Source organism: Rhinopithecus roxellana, chromosome 5 (genome assembly GCF_007565055.1).
Source record: "Rhinopithecus roxellana isolate Shanxi Qingling chromosome 5, ASM756505v1, whole genome shotgun sequence".
NCBI classification, from domain to species: Eukaryota; Metazoa; Chordata; class Mammalia; order Primates; family Cercopithecidae; genus Rhinopithecus; species Rhinopithecus roxellana.
Genome location: NC_044553.1, coordinates 154,399,518 through 154,418,907, shown reverse-complemented (window position 1 = coordinate 154,418,907; position 19,390 = coordinate 154,399,518). Strand labels below are relative to the sequence as shown.

Below are 19,390 nucleotides of genomic sequence, written 5' to 3'. Positions count from 1 at the left end.
TCAGAGACCCTTGGAAGGGCTTTAAATCATTGGTAAAATTCCCGCTTTGCAGCAATGTGAGGTTGAGTGAACCATGATCCTGGAGTATGCGTTGGGAACTCCCTTGTAAAAGATATTAACATGACCATCCCACTGCCTGAGTTTTGGCTTGCCTCATTTGACAACTCTCCGCTCCCTTTCCTCCCATGCACGCACACACGCATACACACACACAGGCAGCACACACACTCTAAGAACATGCACACATGTGTGCTTTGCTGGAACTCAGGTCTTTGACTACTGGGCTAAAACGGGGCCCCACACTTCCCTCACCCTATCAAACCAGCAGGCACATCTTTCTACCTTGCCCAGTCCTAGCTTCCTGCCCTTCCCACTGGCCCATGCTCTCCTCCCACTGGCCCATGCTGTCCTCCTGGGTTAGACACATCTGTTCTTCCTGCCTAGACTACCCTTCTGCACATGGCCAACTACTACTCTTCCTTTAAGGTGCAGCTCAGATGTCCCCTCTCTGGGACACCTTGTATGACCCTCATCCAGCTTCAAGGCTGGTTCTGCACTTCCTGCACTTACCTGGCAGACAACATCTGTCACCATTCTCTGGAGATGCTGGCTGTCTGGCTTGACTCCCCGCCTTGGCCATTTCTGTGCCCTCAGCTCCAACCTATCACCAGGAGAGAGGTGGTGCCCAGCAGGAACGTGTGGCTGGGATGAACACTCCATCCCACAGTGCCCAGCACCAATATGCACGTGCCACGGACTCCAAGAGGAAGCTGCCTGTGGCTGAGGACAGGAGGTCTCTGGGTCCTCACTCTCTCTTTCACTACAACCGCATCTGCACCTTCCCTGTGCGTCATCCTTATCCCATCTGACCCTTGCTTAAAAGAGTCCTTTCTTTTAAGATCTCCTGAAGCTCTGCAATATGCAGAGAAGAAGGCTGGCCTTTGGGAAAGCCTGCTCTTCCAGGCATGGCCTTAGGGGCTTTTTGTTTTATGTAACATCCCAACAATCTACAGACCCTATAGCACAGCACCTGCAGAAGGTCACGGGCCTGGTTCCAAATCACCTTTCTCAGTCGATTGGCAACAGTTTATACCAAGAAAAAAATGTTTCGATGAGCAGAACTGTTGACAAGGGCCCCGCAAATCCTGTTCTTCATCAGCGTTTCAAATCCTGACCCTTATGTGTGAATCTCTCCCTCCCGCCCTCCTCCTGCTAGTGTGGCTGTCCTGGGTTAAGGTGCCTGGGGAAGGGGAACCCGAAAGCTGCTGAGCTCCAACAGGGCATGACTTTGTCTAATTTGTCAAATTCATTTAGGGGTCCCCAAGCCTTTGCACAGATGCAGCACATAGCGTGTTCAACGAGAGCTCGTTAACATCAAATGCATGGCCTGAACCCCAAAGAGGGGAATTTCTGACAAAATGGCATTTTTTCATTGAAAGGCGACCTAGACCAAGAAGATGTGTTCTTTCTCCTCAAACACTCTTGACATCTCACGGGACCTTAACGCTCACCTTAAACCAGTGCTCAAAGCCAGACAGATGCTAACCCAGCTTGGATGATCCAATCAGCAATGGTTGTTCCTCTTCTCTCTTCTGGAAAGCTGCCAGCTTCCCTGAGCAGTCATCTCCACAGGGCAGCTACCCACCAAAACAGGGCAAAATCGTCTTGCGACTCTGAATCAGCATTAGCCAGTGTGCCTGTGTGTGCCAGGCACACATGGGACCCACCATGTATATTTCTGCAAGGCTATTTGCAAATGACTGAACAGGCCCAGAAAGACCGGGCATGTGCCCACATAATGCAGCCACAATTCGGAGCTGGTGATGAATCTTAATAATGAATACAGCATCCATGAGCAGCTTTGAAAATGCCTGGTGCCAGGCTCCAGCTCAGACCAACTGCAACATTAATACAGAGTGAGGAGGCCTGGGCATGAGTACTTTTCAAATGCTCCTGGAAAGGTTATTCTCATAGACAGCTGGGTTGAGAACTCCAGCACTGGAGCAAAAGCCGCCTCTGGCAACGGGTCTTGTCGGTTCTCGTTAACTGAGCACGTGCTATGCCCCTGGCACTCCGCTGGCTGCTTGCCGGGGGTGGGGGGGAGGGAGTGGGGGAGGATCCATGGTCTTTCAGAAAGCAGCTCCTGCTCTCAGGGAGTAGCCAGGTAGCTTTAGGAATCAGGGCCACACACAGGACTTGAGGACAGACCCAACTCCTCAGAGCCATAAGGAGTGAGGGCGGCGCCTTCCCTGTTGGCCCCTGGCCACTTTCGATTCCACTTTGCAACAAACTTTTCCTTTATAGGCCAAACAGTCAATATTCTTAGGTCTGCTGACAGCACTGCCCAGCCAGGTTGTTCCAGGTTCCTGTCTGCTAAAACCCTGGATTCCCATCCTGCAACCCTGACTTTCCCAGCCTGCTTCCCACACTGCCAAAAGGAAGTTTCCTCTTTTCCAAGATCGCAGGTGGCCTCCCACCTCTCCCACTATCCCTGTCCTCACCCGCTTGGGTTTCCACTAGTCCTTGGCAGGGACACTCATGAAACTCTCTGGAGAGTCCACGTTCCCTCTCACTGGTCTCTATTGAGAAAATTTTCCCATCCCATTGGCCATGGTCACTGCAGACTCAGCACATCTAAAACTTGATGTGTCTTCAGAAATTCACTTGAAACTGCAACAAGTTTTCGGAGGGGCCACCTCCTTGCCCAAATCTACCACCTTTTCCTATCACTGGCTCTTACTGGGGCTACATGGCCATCTATCCCTGCACCACCAGACATATCGAGGTGCTGTCTTCAACCGTATTCTTCAATCAGGTCTTGCCACTTCATCCTGAGGCATCTCCCAGATAATAAGGAAAGCTGTGGACTTGGAGGCCTTTCAAGTCGTGCATGGTTTTAATATGCATCGTCTCATGGAAGCCCACAGCAGCCCTGCAGGGTGCTCAGAGAGTGAAGAGACTTGCCCAGGGGAGCCTCACAGGGTCACAGCAATGTGGGACTAAAGCTGCAGAAACATGGCAGCTCCCATGAGCCCGAAACTGCTGGAGGGGAAATAGAGATGGCCAGGCATTCCTGCCCTAGAGACGCTTGTCATCTGGTGGGGGAAAAAGAACCAGGCCAGCTCGAATGTCTAAGCTCCATGCCACTTCCCTAAACATAGCTTCCTCAGCCACCCTGAGGTCAAAATGATACCCTGACCAGTAATGCACCAGGTGCTGCCAGGAGCCCTGAGGAAGTCAACACCTCCAGCCAGGGGTGGCCCCGCTCCCCGGAACACACAATGTGCTCGCACTGCCACCCACTCATTGAGGCCACGCACTGGCAGCATCTCAAACACATGCGAAAGCGGCACAACCCGTCCCCAGGCTGGCAGCAGCTGACTTCATGCCCTTCCTGGCAGAGGGACTCATGAGCACAGCCCCTACTGGAAGCACCTCATGGGCCTGAGCAGGGGACTGAGGAGAACCCAGGGAGGGAAGAACACTGACCAGGCACAGAACCTTCTGGGTAAGAGCGTGGTCCACTAGGGGCCCCCTGGCAGTGTCTCAGTGTCAGAGCTGACCTGTGTCCCCCAAAAAGATATGCTCAAGTCCTAACTGCTAGTACCTGTGACTTCATTTGGAAATGGCATCTTTGCTGATGCAATCAAGTTAAAATCTGGTCACATGAGTCAGGGTGAGTAAACCCAATGACTAATGTCTTCATAACAGAAAAAGAGAGGATCTGGACACAGACAAATAGACACACAGGGAGAAGGTCATGCGAAGACAGGGGCAGAGGCTGGAGTGGTGCAGCTACAAGCCAAGAATGCCAAGGATTGTGGGTAACCACCAGCAACCAGGAAGAGACAGGGACCCTCCCCTGGAGCTTTCTGATGGAGCACAGCCCTGCTGACACATGGACTTCAGGCTTCCCATCTCCAGAACTACAAGGCCATACATTTCTGTTGTCTTAATCCACCCAGCTTTTGGTATTGTTATGGCAACCCTAGGAGACTAAGCACCCAGCTAGGACACATAACAGACAACAGAGCCAAGATCAGGAACAGCCTCTCAGCAGCATGTGTAGCGAGTGTATAGTAATAGGGAGATGAACTTGGCAGCAGAGACTCTGGTCCAATTCCTGCTCCATCTCTTCGGAGCTGTGTGGCCCTGGGCAGGCTCCTGAGGGAGTCTGAGCCTTTTTCCTCATCTGCCATTTTGGGCCAGTAAGCCTTGCCCACCTATTCCAGACTTGTTAAATTTGACCTGTGCCCATGAAGGGGCTTTATAAATAGAACTTACATGAATCGCAGGGCTCTTGTGGAGAGAGGGCGAAAATTATTCCAAAAGCCAGTGGTTTTCTCCAAAAAAGGAATCAACTGTCAAAGTTGACGTCATGAACACGACTGCTGCCGGCCTGTGTCTTCAGACTCGGAGGTGGGCAAGTGACAGGTTCCTCTCAAGCTCCAGGGAAAACCCTCGAGGAGGTGGGACCTTGGCTCTAGCTTCTGAACAGGGATGCACTTTCAGAAATCAGTCAATTTGAGTGTGTCTGCATATGCCAAACATTTGCTCTGTTTAAAAGTGTTTGCCAGCACAGATTTCTAATTTGTGAATGTTAGTTCAACCTCCCCATGGCCGAAGGGCTCTTTCTAAATCACAGACTAGATCATGTCGCTTCCCTGTCCCCCAACTTCAGCAGGCTCCAGACACAGGTCGACTCTTTTTGCTCCTGTCTGGGTTGCATTATTATTGTTAAAAATGATCTCTGAGGACTCCGAGTGCTGTGGGGCCTGGTGTAAGCCCACAGACTGGTTCAGCTCTATGACCAAAGTCTCAACTGTCAGTGGTGAAATGGGAAAACCAAGAACAATACACTCTGATTAATTTAATTACACTTGATTAATTTGATTAAGGAATAAATTTAAAATACTTTTACAATTCTAATATTAAGGTCTTCCTGTTTTCTAAATTATTTATCACATGCTGATGAGAGAAGGCAGATTAAAACTGGGCAATCTTATACCAGTTTCCCAACTAAACAAATATCCTCTTCTGTGGACATCAAAAGGCTGGCAACCACCACCCTAAACCAGGAATTGGCTTTGAGGCAAAGGCGTGGGGAATGCGCTATTTCTCTCTCCCCTCCGGCACACCCTACCTGGGGAACCTATCTCAGTGACAGCCTCGAGGGACAGCTTTCCCTACCATGGGACACCACCTCCCAGCCACAGCTGTTTAGAGCAGAGGGCTCCTCACCAAGCCAGGCCACTCTACTTCTCTCCTGGGAATTTAGGCCCGGGGAGACACAGTGAGCTTTAAGGCCACACAAATGTAGGGTTGGGGCTGCCATATTGGGGTGACCATTATTTGGCCATATGCTCAGAGGACAAGAAGAAAAACCCAAAGTTGAAAACCAAAGTTAGAAACAAAGGGTACCAGATGGTGAGACCTGGGGCTCCAGACAGACAGGAAGGAAGACATCCTGGTCACTGATGGCTTCATTTCTCCTTCACGAAGCCAGAATGCATTTCTTGCTTCAATTTCCATGAAACGCCAATTTCTTACAAAAAATCTCCCATTGCTGAGAAGCTAAAAAAGGAAAATTGCTTGAGCCTAGGAATTCAAGGCTCTAGTGTGCAATGATTGCGCCTGTGAATAGCCACTGCCCTCCAGCCTGGGCAACAGAGTGAGACCCCACCCCTTGGGGAAAAAAATCTCCCATTGCTTAGAATCATGTGTCAGGTTTTTTGGTTTTCTTTCTTTCTTTTTTTTTTTTTTTTTTTTGGTTTGTGTCCCTCTAAATTCCATGAGGAAGAAGACAAGATAGGCCTCATGAAATGCTCACCAGTAAAAAGCTGTCTCCTAAATGGTTGAGTGGAGGACTCATGGATGGATGGGCTGGCTGGGGCGTCAGACACAAGAGCCAGGAGAGCAGCCATCTCTGCGCTGCCACCACCCCTGCAGGTGCACAGGGAGGCCCTTCTGATGCTCTGCTTTGAGAGACCAGCCAGAAGCCAGACGGGGGTGACAGCTCTGTGGGCTTACAGGGAAGATGAGTTTCTACTTAAGTTCCTCCTCACAAGGGAGGTCTACTCTTGGTGAAGGACCGGGAAACAGGAAAGCCAGAGTTACTGGGAACAGTCAGCCCCCAGTCACGGGGCTTGCCCGGGGTTCGGAGAACCTGAAAGTTCACAGCGTAGGAGAGGACAGCAGCCTGCTAAGTGGTGGCCGGGCGGAAAAGTTAATAGTGGAGGCGGAAGATGAGAAGGGGGAGGGAGAGGAGGCGGTGGGGGTGGAGGGGGAAGGGCAAGCCAAATTCTCCTTCAGATGCAGCAGGCACAGTGCCCAGGGCCCACAGAAATGTTCCAATTTAAAATCAGAAGGAAAACAATGAACTTCTGGGTAGAAGAAAATGTTTTAATATATAACATCTATATGTTCATCTTTAATATCAGCTCAGTCCTAAGAAATAATTTTTAATTTTTCTTTTTATGGAGGAAGAGGCCCATGAAAATAGAATTGCCCAGGACCCAGGAAAGTGAGAACGTGGCTCCGGGTGAAGAGAAGGGAGGCCAGGGACAGCAGGGGAGGGGAGATGGTCTGCCCCAAGGGTTGGTACCAAGGGCCTCTTTGAAGCTGAGGAGCCGCAGCTGGACTCGCACACAGCTCTGCTTCCTTCTTCAGAAAGGACATCCAAAGGGGAAACAGCTCACATGCTTACAGAGGTCCCATTTCACGGGGCCTGTGGTGCTTCACACTTTACACTGCAGAGGGGCGACGGCCATGCTCAGGATCCGAAACCCCACTCTGCTGCCTTGCAATGGTCTACCTTGTGTAAAGCAACTGAGCACTCCATGGTGGCTTAAAATGTACTGGCACCCTTTGGTACCCCTCCCATTAGAGGATGGAGTCTCACTGTCCCCCATCCCCTTGAATATGGGCTGGACTTAGGGACTTGCTTCTAAGGATCTGTCAGAAGGGATACTATGTGACTTCTGAGGCTTGATCACCAAAGAGGATACAGACACCCCCACTTCCTACAACTGCCTGCTCTCTCTTGGGGCAATGGAGCCCTAGGCTACAGGTAGGCAGTACAGCTACCCAGCCACACGGAGCATGCACAGAGCGATGGAGAGTCTCAGCTGTGCCAGCCTCCCCACTCCCACCCTTAGGCTGTGCCCCCCTTCTCACTCAGGCACCAGACATTTGAGTGAGGAAGCCTCGCAGGTGATTCCTCACACGACTGACTGCAACCTCACATGAGGCCTGCAGCAAGGCCACCTAGCTGAGCGAAATAAGTGATTACCCATGTTCAAAACCACTATCTGAGGTGTTTTTGTATGCACCAATACATACTTGAAGGCTTAGTATTTTCATCTGTAAAATGGGAATAATAAAAGTAACTCCTTTATCAAGCTGTTGTACACATTCAGTGAACGAGTCCATGGAAAGGACTTATTGCACGGGGTCCCCACCCCAGTAAGCACCCAGTAAACATTAATCAAAGCTGGGATTACCATTAATTGTTGTTATTATGCCCATTTTTCAGAAGAAAAAACAGGACTCACAAAGGCTGAAGCAAATTGTCCAAGAATCATACAGGGAGTTAGACGATAAGCTCAGATTTCAATCCAGGTCGGTCCAGTGCCTCACAATCTGACTCGAAGAACAGCTTCAAATAAAAGGTGCATGTCCCCCAAAGTGACTGTGACAGCCATCAAAATCCTGTTGAAGAACTGCCATTCCAATGGTGAGACTGTAGGCACAGAGAGTCGCCAGCCAAGTGCAGCAGAATCTGGGGGGTACTAGGTCCTTGCCCAGGAAAACAAAAGGAACTGAGGTCAGATGCTCAAAATGTCTTAATAATAATTACCCTAAATCACCACACAGAACTCATACATTTTCTACACTGTTTTGTCATCCATCATCTGGTCGGGTCCCCAACCCAAGAGGATAGTTTTTATAGCTTTGCTCTCCTCTTTCATTAAAATGAGAGTCAATAAGGTGGTGAAACCTATGAAATGTGCCAGCAGGTAGATTAGTTCTGTCCAAAACTGCAATAATTTATGGGCCTCCCAAGATTATTTATCCAATACATATATTTACTAAGTTTGGGGGTAACAACCTGGGAAAGTTTGCAAACAATTCCTTGATGTTCCACGGGGCTGTGATGGATGCATTTTATGAGCAGGAACTGTACTTATAGATCTGCCTAATAAAGCCCTGAAGGTTTTATTGTTTGAAGTCAGCCAGCAGAGCTGTCATCAGCTTCTCATGCATTAAGGAGAACCTACTTGGTAAGGTGAGAAACAGTCAGGAGCGCCAGGCTGCCCCAAAATCTCAGCCAGACTGACCGCTGCACAAGTCCCTTTGCACAATGCATGCTCTGTCCAGTCACTAACAGGCCAGGAGTAACTTCCAGGTGCCAAGCAAGGTTCGCCCCAGGTACTGAGGATCCGGGGAACAGATAGTTGAGAGAAGGAGAAGGAGCCAGCGATGATGATCTCACGTGTGCACGAGGGGCTCTGAGAACCAGGATGAAAGGCTTTCCCAGGACCTGATGCTGCATTTCAGGAGGCTTAGAGCTCCAAACAGAGAACTCAGCCCCATCGACTTCCATGCCCAGATCCTGACAACCATTCTAATCTGCTCTGACAACTTGCTACTGAATTCCTTTCTCTGCTTGCATTCAACTTCCACACGAGCTTCAGAAACCAAGAAACAAACAAAGGGCCAGACATCTAGGGTTCTTGCCCAGCCCCATGGCTCTGGGCCTGGGTTCCAAGAGGGAAGACAGATGAACAAGGAGAAAGCCACGTCCTCCGTGCCTGGTGGGCAGCAAGACAGTGTGAAGACAAACTGTCCATTTCCAGGTGGACTATGCCAGCAGTGGGCACTGGGCATTGGCCAGCCTCAAGGATCATGACCGACTCCAGAATGATTTCACGTCCTGCTCGGCCACAATTCCGCTTCGCTTCTCTTGGCCTCAATTTGTTGACCTGTAAATGGGACCCATGGAGAATGGAGCTGCATTCCCTTCCCAGGCCCACGTCCTCGGGTGAGGAACCCTCCAGAGGGTGGCAATCTTCACCAGGAGGCTGACTGCCCAGGATGCCCTGCCCTTGGCACCATCTGGCAGTCAGCCAGTAATGAAGAGGGCTCTCTGCCAGGCCCACACTCCAGAGAAACCAGCTAAGAATTTGCCCACCGGCTTGTGGAACATGCTTTTCTCTTTCTCTCTCTCTCCTCCTTAGCAATAAGAAAGTGAAGGTCAAGGGTAGTATAACTACCCATGACCCTGAGATACTCTTCCCTTCTTCATGTTCCCTTTGTCCAGCCAGCTCTACAAAAGTCACCAGCCCTGCCAAGCATGTGGATTTCAAAGAAAATGGTCACTGAGTGGCACACGCCTTAATTCCTGACTGTGACCCCCTTTCCCACCCACTGAGCCCACTGCTGGGGGAAGCTCAGGGAAGCTGACCAGCCAGTGTGTGCCCTGGATTCTCTCAGCTGTGGATGTAAATCTGGGAGCATTGTTTTTAGGCCAGGAGCAGCCTGAATGCATTTGCAGAGGCACAGGGAGACCCACGGCTCGGTGAATCAGGCTGGGACACTGCCTGCTCCATTTCCTGTTGGCTAGAGTCCACGATGGCTGGGCAGCAAGTGCTGAAGCCAGCGGCTACCTTGCTTTCATTCCGAGCCTCAGCAGAGTTGGCGGGTTGGGGTCTGGGCAGCAGGGCCCAGAGGATCAGTCAATAGATACAGACAAGCAGAGACACTGCAATCAGAGAAACGGTGCCTGAGGTTACACCCGGGACAACCATGCTCGTTCCCGCACAGTATTTCTTCTTGAACATTTTACACATCTTCACTTTCCTATAATATAGAGGGTATGGGGGGCCATAAACAGGGCTACCAGCTATCTTTTTAATGCAAATCCTCAGTCAAACCCCTCCCACAGCTCCCTGTCACCTGTAAGACGTGGAACCCTCCTTAATCTAGCATTCAAGACCCACTCCCATCTAAGCAGGAGTGACCCAGCCTTGTCTCTGCCTCGTGGCCTCAGCCTGACTCTACAGACCTACAACACAGTCCCCTCTCCCTGATAAACAGGCCTCTGTGCTTCTGCTCACACTTGCCCTCCTACCTAGAGTGCCTTTCCCGCTCATCTCTGCTCAAGAAATTCCTTCTCATCTCCCAGGACTCCAGTAGAACGCCTCCACCCTCCCCTGGCCAAACCCATCTTTCCCATCTCTGCCTTCTCGGAGCATGTCAATCACTCTAATTAGCTACAGGTAGTTACGTAACAAGTTTTCCCCAACTGTCTCTGAATCCATAAAAGGCAGGGAATATCTCTACCTTCATCCTCCACCCCACTTTGCTAATGGCCTCTCAGTGAAGGCTTGGTCAACGTGTCCACAGAAAGCATCCCAAAGACCGATGCTGAGAATGAAAATGCTTCCCTCCTTACGATTCAAGGTAAAGCATCTGCAACGTCAGACCCAAAAGGGTCTGAAGTTGTCCCGGCCTTTTTCACTTGTCTGCACTGCTGGGCAGGCTGGCTTTCAGAAAACCAAGCCCCGGCCCCACACGCTGAGCACGCGTCCCATCTGAGAGACCCCACAGATCTTCCAGTGTCGCGCTCAGCTCGCCTCGGAGGGGAATCCCACAACATGGTCCATCTTTCCCTACTTGCCAAGGGATTGATACTTTCGAGTGCAGTTTGCTTAACCTAGGCCCCAAAAGGGCTGCTGTTGATACACAGGCCAGAGCAACTATTTCTCGGTAGGAGGGGAAACAAAGGCCAGAGAAATACTTTCCAGACCACATCGTTTCATCTGTAAGCAAGAGCGGCAGTCGGAGATACAACCACGCAGACACATAATGCGAGGACCACAGTGCCTGGACGTAGCAGGTGTCTTGTGAATATTTGTGGAAAGAAGAGAAGGAGGGATGACAGGGCCCTGGGATCAAAAGTGGCTGAGTTAACAGTTCAGCCCAAGAGGGCTGCAGTCTATACCCAGAAACTTCCTCTGAAAAAAAGTTCTAGAGCCACTTTGACAATGCAGTCCCATGATGAGTCACCTGTAATACGGTGCCGGAATTAAAGAGCTGCTTTGCAATTTATTTTTACTATGGTGGTGGGCAGGCCCAGAAACAGATTTGCCCAATTGGGCTTAAGAGTATCAGTCTGCAGCGGTTTTCAGCATGGTGGCGGGATGGAAAACAGAGCTTCACAGGGCTGTGCCCCACCTACCGGGGCTGGCACCCTGCCTTGCCAGTCCCCAGGTCCTGTGGCTCCTCGGAGTGAATGCCTGGCAACTGGGTGGGTTCTAGCGCTGTGGCACGAAGAGGGAAGCAAGGAGGGAGGTGGTGGGAGAGGAGGTGAGATGGAGGGCCAGATCATGCAGGGCCCTGAGGGTCACCTTAAGGTCCATGGCTATTGGGCACAGGGGGCACTGAAGCTCTCCCAGTCGAGGAGAAATGAGATCCTTTAAAAGGCCCATCCTGGCTACCATATGGGAAAGAAACTGTAGTGCGCAGAGGAGGAGGAGTGGGAAGCACGGTGAAGAGGGTCAAGTGACTCGGACAGCACAGCGGTGGGTGAAGGTGGGAAGAGTGGCCAGTGGGGGAGGTGAGTGGCACATTCTGAGTCCTTTAGAGGAGGGAGGGGCATTACTGATCCGCCACCTGTGAGAACCAGTGATTCTCGAACACCACTGTGCCCGAGATGAGAGTGACCTGGAAGTGTGTTAAAAATATAGATTCTGGGCTCCCCATCCCAGGAGTTCTAATTCAGCAAGTCTGCAGCAAGGTCCACCCGTATGCATTTTAATAAGCTCACCTGGTGTTTCCATGGAAGTGGTCCCTGGATCACACTTGGAAAAAACCTACAGTGGCCCAATCTTTGCACTTGAAACCAGAGAAGGGTCAGAGTGGGGGGTGGCTTGGCCCTAGGCACAAAGGTGAGAGGAGAGAGAAGGCCCCCTGCCTCCCAGCCTGGGCTCTCCCCACCAGCCCCCGTGTGCCTCCAAGTCTGCAACAGCTAAGTCCTCCAGATTCTGAACAGACCCCTTAAAAAGGGCAGAGGGTGACGCCCCACTAGCAACCTATGACAGTAGCAGCCTATGACACACTACAGCTGTCTGTGTCCACCACGGCAGCCTCAATGCCTAGCAGTGCCTCAACCAGAGCTAGTGCTCCATAACTGTTTGCTAAACCGTTGCCCCTGACTGAGGAAAGAATGACGGTGTGTGTGGGGGTGGATCCTAGTAATCAGACAGGACCAGAGAGACGCATGCTCTGTGGAGGAAGATGGCTCCATGCCTGCACAGATGGACAGAGCCACTCTCAACCGCCACAGGGATGTCCTCGAACAGACTCGAGGACATCCAGCCCTGGTGTAGAAGCTGCATCTACAGAGAGTTTTCAGACCGAAGCAATGTTGTCTTGTCAGTAAAACTGATAGAGGAACAGTCTCAACATTCCCTTTCAGAAGGCGGGTGTATTTTTCCACTCCTCCTTTTCAGATGAAGAACAAGGAATGTGGCTTTCACTTCTACCTTTAGACTTAACACTGCAAAACTGGGCGTACTGTTTTAGAAGTATTCAATAAAGCCCTCTGAGCAAGGATACTGTATCCATTCATAAATCATTTTAAACTTGCACGTGATGCTCTCCGGGGGTATTCACTTTATTTAAAAATATAAGACTTATCAATACTGATAATTTAAAAATGACTGTCGTTATCATCCATTTGCTGAATTAAAAGAATCAAGAAGTGGATCGGGATCCCGAGACCATATTAGCAGATAGAGGTGGAGAAACGTGGCAGGCTGGGAAAATGCCCTGGGCATTCTCTGTTTGCTCTTTTGCTTGGTGATGCTAAATGAGGTACATACAGCAGCTCATCATGGATTATTAAGAAACAGAAGCACCTGGAAATACATTGACCCTCACCGAGACCACCACCTGACCTTGGGATTCAGGTTTCAAAAATTTGGGTCCGCCGAGGCATTTAGCCTAGCCTCTCTTAGCCACCCCGAAGGACTTGGGAAGGTGGAGGTTTTTAACCACACGAAGTGCCATCTGCACTTGTCATAAGCCACATACAAAGACAACAAGAAACACACCTAAATTTCTTAGTGAATGTATCCTGTGATTCTTGTTGCTGGAAACAAGTGTGAAATCGTTTCTACTATCATGCCCCAAATAAGTGTTTGCAGTAATCACGTATCACAGGCCATGAACTTCTATGTCTTCTTATCTCATTCTCTCTGGTGACTCTGCAAAGCTACTCTTGCGTTTTCTACTTTTTAATAACTACACATATTAGAAATCTAGCCCAAAGCTGAAGCCACGGGGCACCTGTTCTCTTAAAGTTTGGGGGCAGAAGATGCAGATTCCATGGGCCATACTGAGGACACGCAATGTTATTACTCATTTACCAAAACAAAAATGTGTGCTGACTGCTGAGATGTGGTCAGTATTTTGCAGATTGTAGATGAAGCATAGTCAAGCTTTCTAACTCATTCTGTCTGCTTTTCCTCATTCATCACCTATCAAGAAACTTGAAGCTTTTGTCATATAAGTAGCTCAGTGATCCAAGGGAGATGAAGGAGGGGTCTATTGGTGAAGACGTCACTCGCATGACACAGGCAAGGCCAGCATCATAGACGGAAGCATTTTCAACTGCTGGTGAAGAAACCCAGCCTGAGTATCATTACCAGAATGTAAAGCCACGCGATGGGACGACAGAGTATTTCAGGGATTTTCCTTTGCTCTTTGTAAATTGAGTGTTACAGACAGGACTCTGGAATCTCCAGTCCTGGGAACGGTGGATGCTTGGCCAGCTCTACACACTTACAATGAAGAACAGCAGCTGCTATACTCACATGGGTGACCTTCCGAAGGCCGTCCCCAACATCAGCTACGACGGCATCTCTACTCCGTAATGTGAAAAGTTCTTTGACACCTACCTCTCCTCTCAAGTCCCAGGAACTCCTAAGAGCTGCAGATGAACCGTGAAGGTCTTACATATGTTCCTCTGAATACCTTCTCTAGTCTGTTGTTTGGGGGAGGATTTAACTCATGGGCATCCTGGAGGAGGAGAAACAGTTCTTTTGAAATCTTCTGTTACATAACTTTTATTGTGTCCCTTTTTCAGGAGGTGCAGCCTAGCGACAACTTCTCAGACTGATGTTGCATATGTCAGTTCATGTTCACTTCCCACAGAACCCCAGGGGGATGAGTGTGGGACACAGAGGAATTCTTTAGCTTTTCCCAAAGAATCACCAGCACTAACCCTTTTAGGGTTACACTTGGCTTATTTAGGGATCTTTCTGGAAATAGACATGTTTGACATCGTGTAGCTAAAAGAAATCTAATGTACTAACAAAAATCCTGGTGAATTTAGAGGTTTATTGACAGCAAAATCACCTCCACATGTTACTTCTGTCAAATCATCTGCATGCTTTTTTTAGTGCCATGGTTATCTAGAAACTGGGGAAGAAGGACGCAATTTGGTTGCCAGACAGACACACTGCGGCAACAGTGGAAATGAGGTCCAGCACGGGTTGATTTAAACCCCAGCAGAGTCCATTTAAAACATTGCTTGGTTCTGCCATTCAATAATTATCAGAGACTGAGAAAGACACTTCAGCTCTCTGAGCCTGGGTTCCTCATCTAGAACACGGGGTTCATAGTGTCTACTTTGCAGAGTTGCAAGGACAAAATGTTTAAGGGCTGGTGGTTCCTTTCTCGTGCCCTCTCTATCTGAAAATGACTGCAGCTTCGCCAGGGAGACTGACCTCAGACAACACACTTCCTTAGATGTTACAAGGAAGCCTGCGCACAAAACCTGGCAAAAATACCAGCCAAATTGACACTTCTTCCTCACCATTTCCCAGCTTCAGCTGAGTTCAAGGCTCTAACTAAAGTACTCTCCATTTTCAAAACAACTGCAAACAGTAATTCCATACTTCCCCTCCTTACCTTCCAGGAACAGCCTGAGATTGAGGCGAAATCTTCAAGTCCCCTGAACCCTAAAGCTACACAGATAGAATGTCATAGTCTTCTTACCCCATTGACCCAAATTACATAATGGTTCTTGCATCTTCTGCCACATGGATCCTAGAGAGGGTCATGCTCATTCTAGTGCTCTCAGATTTGTGCTGAGCCTCTACCATGCAAGGGGACTCTGATAGGGAAGCCGGCATAATCACCTTTAAGATCAAAGCTCCATCCTCCTTCACATATTCAGGGTGCAGAGTCTCCACTTAGGGTAATAAACAGCATATCTTCGATAATCACCAATTTCTTATTGTTTATAAGAATGTCTAATCGGATGTTATGTAACCTTAAAGTACGGAGCATTCTGGAGCTATTAATAACCAGCTATATCCAAATTTTGAGGATTCTTCAAACTTAGAGTTGGAGGGTGATGGCTGGTACCAATACTATACACACATATACATGCAAACGTACACACCCATTGCATATATATAAACCCAGATCCAGCAAACTGAAATAATTTGTCCATGGCCACAAAACCAATTAACTGAGTCAGGAATAAATCCCAGGTTTCCTGGCCTTTGGAAGCTGCTCTTTTCCTCCACACTCCGATCAGTCCAGCTGTGCCTCTTCACTGAGGCAGAAATGCCACAGCACTCGGGCTGTGTCCTCATGATCCTAAGTGTGGCTGCTGCAATCATGAGGGCATGGTCTCAACCTCTGACTTGGAATAGTAAGCAAACAAGGGAAATGTCTCATCGTTGTTATTTACTTATTACACATAACCCTCTTGTTCTCCCAAAAGAAATCTGAGGCCCTTAAAACATATTTTAACATGAGGCCATAATATGCATGGTGTGGCAGAGTTCAGCTTTAGGGATCTCACAGAAAAAAAAAAAAAAAAACCCTGAGTTTAAGACAAAGAAATACTGGAAAGGAAAAATTTATTCTTGATTGCTTATTTTCACACTGGGAGAAAAAAAGCAAAAAATATGAGAAAACTAATGAATTAAAAAATAAATATCAGTAACAAGAGTAATGTTTTGTGATGTAATCCAGCTTTGGCTCTGAGTAGTATGATCTATGACACAAAAATCGTTATTTCATAATTACCTCAGCATTTTCAAAAGCAACTTAATGAAGATTGTTTCTCTGCATTCATTTTTATTCAAACCCTTACCAGTTAATCATGAGAAGCTAAAACACACAATGCTAGGAGATTAATATCCCCACACAAGATGCATTATTTTTCCTTTGCAGACTGTATGAGCCTGTGAAAAATGAAAGCTTTGCTCTGGTTTTGTGAATTTAAAACAGTCACAAAACCCGCTGAGAGCTGTTTCTGGGAAAAAGGTGGGACACGCCCGTTTCATTTGGGATTCGGCAACACTTTAAGAGGTTCATTAATCCATATCTTAAAAAGACCCATGACAACCCCATTAACAGCCCATAGGTCAAAGTGATGGATTTAGCTCTAATCCACAGCCAAAAACTAACTCAGAGTCTGAACACCCTTGCGGCCCACCTTCCCTGTCCCAGCCCCTCTACAGCCAAGCTCAGGCAGGCTCCAGGCTTCCCTAATATACTCAGCAAACAATGGAGTTGGGAGAGTCTAAAAAAATAAATCACTTTATTTATTTGCAGTAATTGTCTGCGTTGGGAATGCTTTACCTATGCAAATAAGATTGATTCTTTTTGGGAGGGGCAGGAAAAGCTCACCAGCTTGCTGCTTTGTAGCCTGCTGGGCATCTTGTTAATGCATTATATGTCATCAGTTCTTAGGAGTTAATGTCATCTCTCCTACTGAAAGGCCTAACCTGTCCCATAACCCCAATCTGGTAGCTTGGAACATTTTATAGCCACTATGTGTTAGCCCAATAAATAATCTACTAAGCACAGCTTCAGCTTCACCTCTTTTGGGCTGAACCTGAATCTCGCAGCTCCCTGGAAACCAAGTACTCTTCTTGGAAATCAACAACCCATTCAGTGTAGAACGTTTGTCCAAATCACTGGACTAAGACACCCTAGTTCAAGCCTGTAACTTACTAGTTCTTTCACTCATAGAATCACTTAATTGAAGGGGGTCTGAGGGGCCGGTTAGTCCACAGTTGCTCTTGACTAACAGAGACACAGAGGCCCCTACTGCTAAGGGACTTGCTCTGCACCAACACAAATGTACGTGTAGACAGCTGAGCTCAACACTGTGACTCCACCATTGGAACAAGCCCCTCAGACCAGGATCAATTGATTCCATGTGGCTTCCCGCTTCAGGACTGAACTAAATGTACTTAAGCAAACAGTTAACAGCGGCAAGCCAGAGAACTGGGGGCATGCATCAGGCAGCGGATCTGCATTAAAACTCCTTTTCTTTTGGGCTCAGAAGTGTGAAGTTCTGCTGACACTGAGGGCTGGCAAATATGAGCCAACGCTGGGCCAGCCCCTGCACAGTGGCCCTCTGGGATCAGCCCCCGCTCCCGTTAAGTAACCATCTCCAAGATTTACAAAACCAGGGGCAAGGTAACCTTGATGAGCCCTGCCCCCAGGGAAAGGTTTAGGATGCAGTTCTGAGGCCTAGCATGTGCTGGGCACACAGGAGGAACCACTGTCTTTCCCATCCTTCAAGAGGACTGGGAAAACAGAACCCCAGGAAAGAGAACACCTAGTAAAACATATTATCCTCTCATCTGAACTAAAAATTAGCTTTATACTTGGAGTACACATTAGGGGTTGGCAGCAACGTGATGGCAGGATGAACAAAAAGTGCATGCTACCGGCAATTTATTTCATCAGAACAGATACTCATTGGAGCAAGTATATTCACACACATGCAATGACTCTTGAGACGGAAGAAGTCATTAGAAGAAATGAGACAGGTGTGTTTGTTACAAAGGGAACAGTCTGGCAGGGAAGTAGAGTACCCTGGTTTCCAATCCTGGTCTCCCACTTCCTAACCTTGTGACCTTGATTAAGTCATTCAACCTCTCTGAGCCTCAGTTTCCTCATCGGGGCCAAGGAGAAACAGGAACCTATTTCCCAGAGCGATTTTGAGGAGCACTGCCCGGCACGGCCTGGACACCCACTAAGTAAGAGTTGTTGCCCCCAAATGCTAAGTCTGAACCCAGCTGCATACACATGCCATTATCTAGACCAGACAGGTCTCCAGCTTGCATGTCAAGCCCGCATCTTTCTCCAGAAGGCAGAGGAAAGCACCAGGTCTGCCCCGGCAGTTCAGCCTCCAGGCGGGGTTTTGGGCAGGGGAAACTGAAGGATTCAATCGGAAGCCCCGAATGTTTCCAGGCTCTAAGTGGGGAAGGAGGGTAGGACAGGGGCCCAGAGGCGGCCTCCGGGCCCTGCAAAGGGAGCTTTGTTCGCGAGGCGGAGGGCCTGGCTTACCGAGAAGCGCATCCGGAGCCGGCTGGGGGGCGCGCGGGGCACGCAGCAGAGCCAAAGCTCGGCCCGGGTCCGGAGCGCCGGAGCCGCAGGAAGGCGAAGAGGAGGAAAAAAAGGAGGCTGCCGCCGGCTCCTGCCTCATTCTCCCGGGCAGCGTTGACCCGCGGGCCGCCGCCGGATGGGGCTGGCCGCCGGGCTCGGGACCCTGTGCGCGCTGCTCATGTCCCCGTCTGCCGCTGGCGAGGTGTGCGCGCAACCGGCTCGTCTTTGGGCGGCACCCGGGGGCTCCTCATGCCCCGCGCCGGGGCTCGGAGGGAGGACCTCGGGGAGGCAGCGAGGAAGGAAAAAGAGAGGGTCGGCATGAGAACACGCAGAGCTGCGCCCCGCAGGGGCCGGGGGCGGGCGGGCGCCAGGAGGACCGTGCTGCCCCACCCACCGCGCCTCTGCGCCCCGCGCTGCGCGCCCAGCGGGGCGTCGAGCCCCAGAAACTTTAGCACATGGCCGGTCCGGCGGCCGCGGTGGCCGAAGCTGCCCTGCTCTTCGCGCGCCCCCCACTGCTTCCTGCCCCAGCCCCAGAGCGCAGCTTACCAGCGGCGACCGCGACCGCAGCGGCGGGGCGCCCACCCGGCCGCACGCAGAGCAGTGCGCACCTGCGGGGAAGGAGGAAGGGGCTGGCTGCGTTGGGGTCTCTGCTGGGGAGGGGCACCTCGGCTGCAGCGATCGCCGGGGGTTAAGGCATCCTGCCCTGGGGCTGCGCGCGAGCGGGATTCGGCAGGCCGGGATGGGGGAGGATCTGTGCGCCCCCCGCCCCAAGGCGCCGCTGCTGACAACGCGCGCGGGCTTCCCTGGCCCCGGGTCTGCGGAGCCAGCCCCGTTACCTAGCGACTTGCTCCGGGGAGCCCACGCTGACGCGCGCGGCGAGCCGGGCTGCGGCAGCCGAGGGGCGGGGAAGGAGGGGAGGGGGAGCTCCAGTGCGAGAGGGCTGGCGGCTGCGGGCCGAGCT

General features: G+C 50.1%; 1 protein-coding gene across 3 annotated transcripts in view; it reads right to left on the bottom strand.

The window, feature by feature from the left end:
* The window catches only part of LOC104654483, a 49,112-nt gene extending 29,930 nt beyond the window's left edge, over positions 1-19,182 (bottom strand). The window contains exon 1 of one of the 3 annotated variants that reach the window (XR_004057394.1): positions 19,038-19,182. Coding sequence is in view for 1 of the 3 variants with exons in the window: in XM_010353693.2 (XP_010351995.1) it covers positions 18,391-18,402 (12 nt within the window). In the remaining 2 variants the exon portion in view is untranslated. Of the gene's footprint in view, positions 1-18,390; positions 18,807-19,037 lie in introns of those variants that run through there. The other 2 variants (XR_746849.2, XM_010353693.2) reach the window with 2 other exon arrangements.
* Between the last annotated feature and the right edge of the window lie 208 nt (positions 19,183-19,390).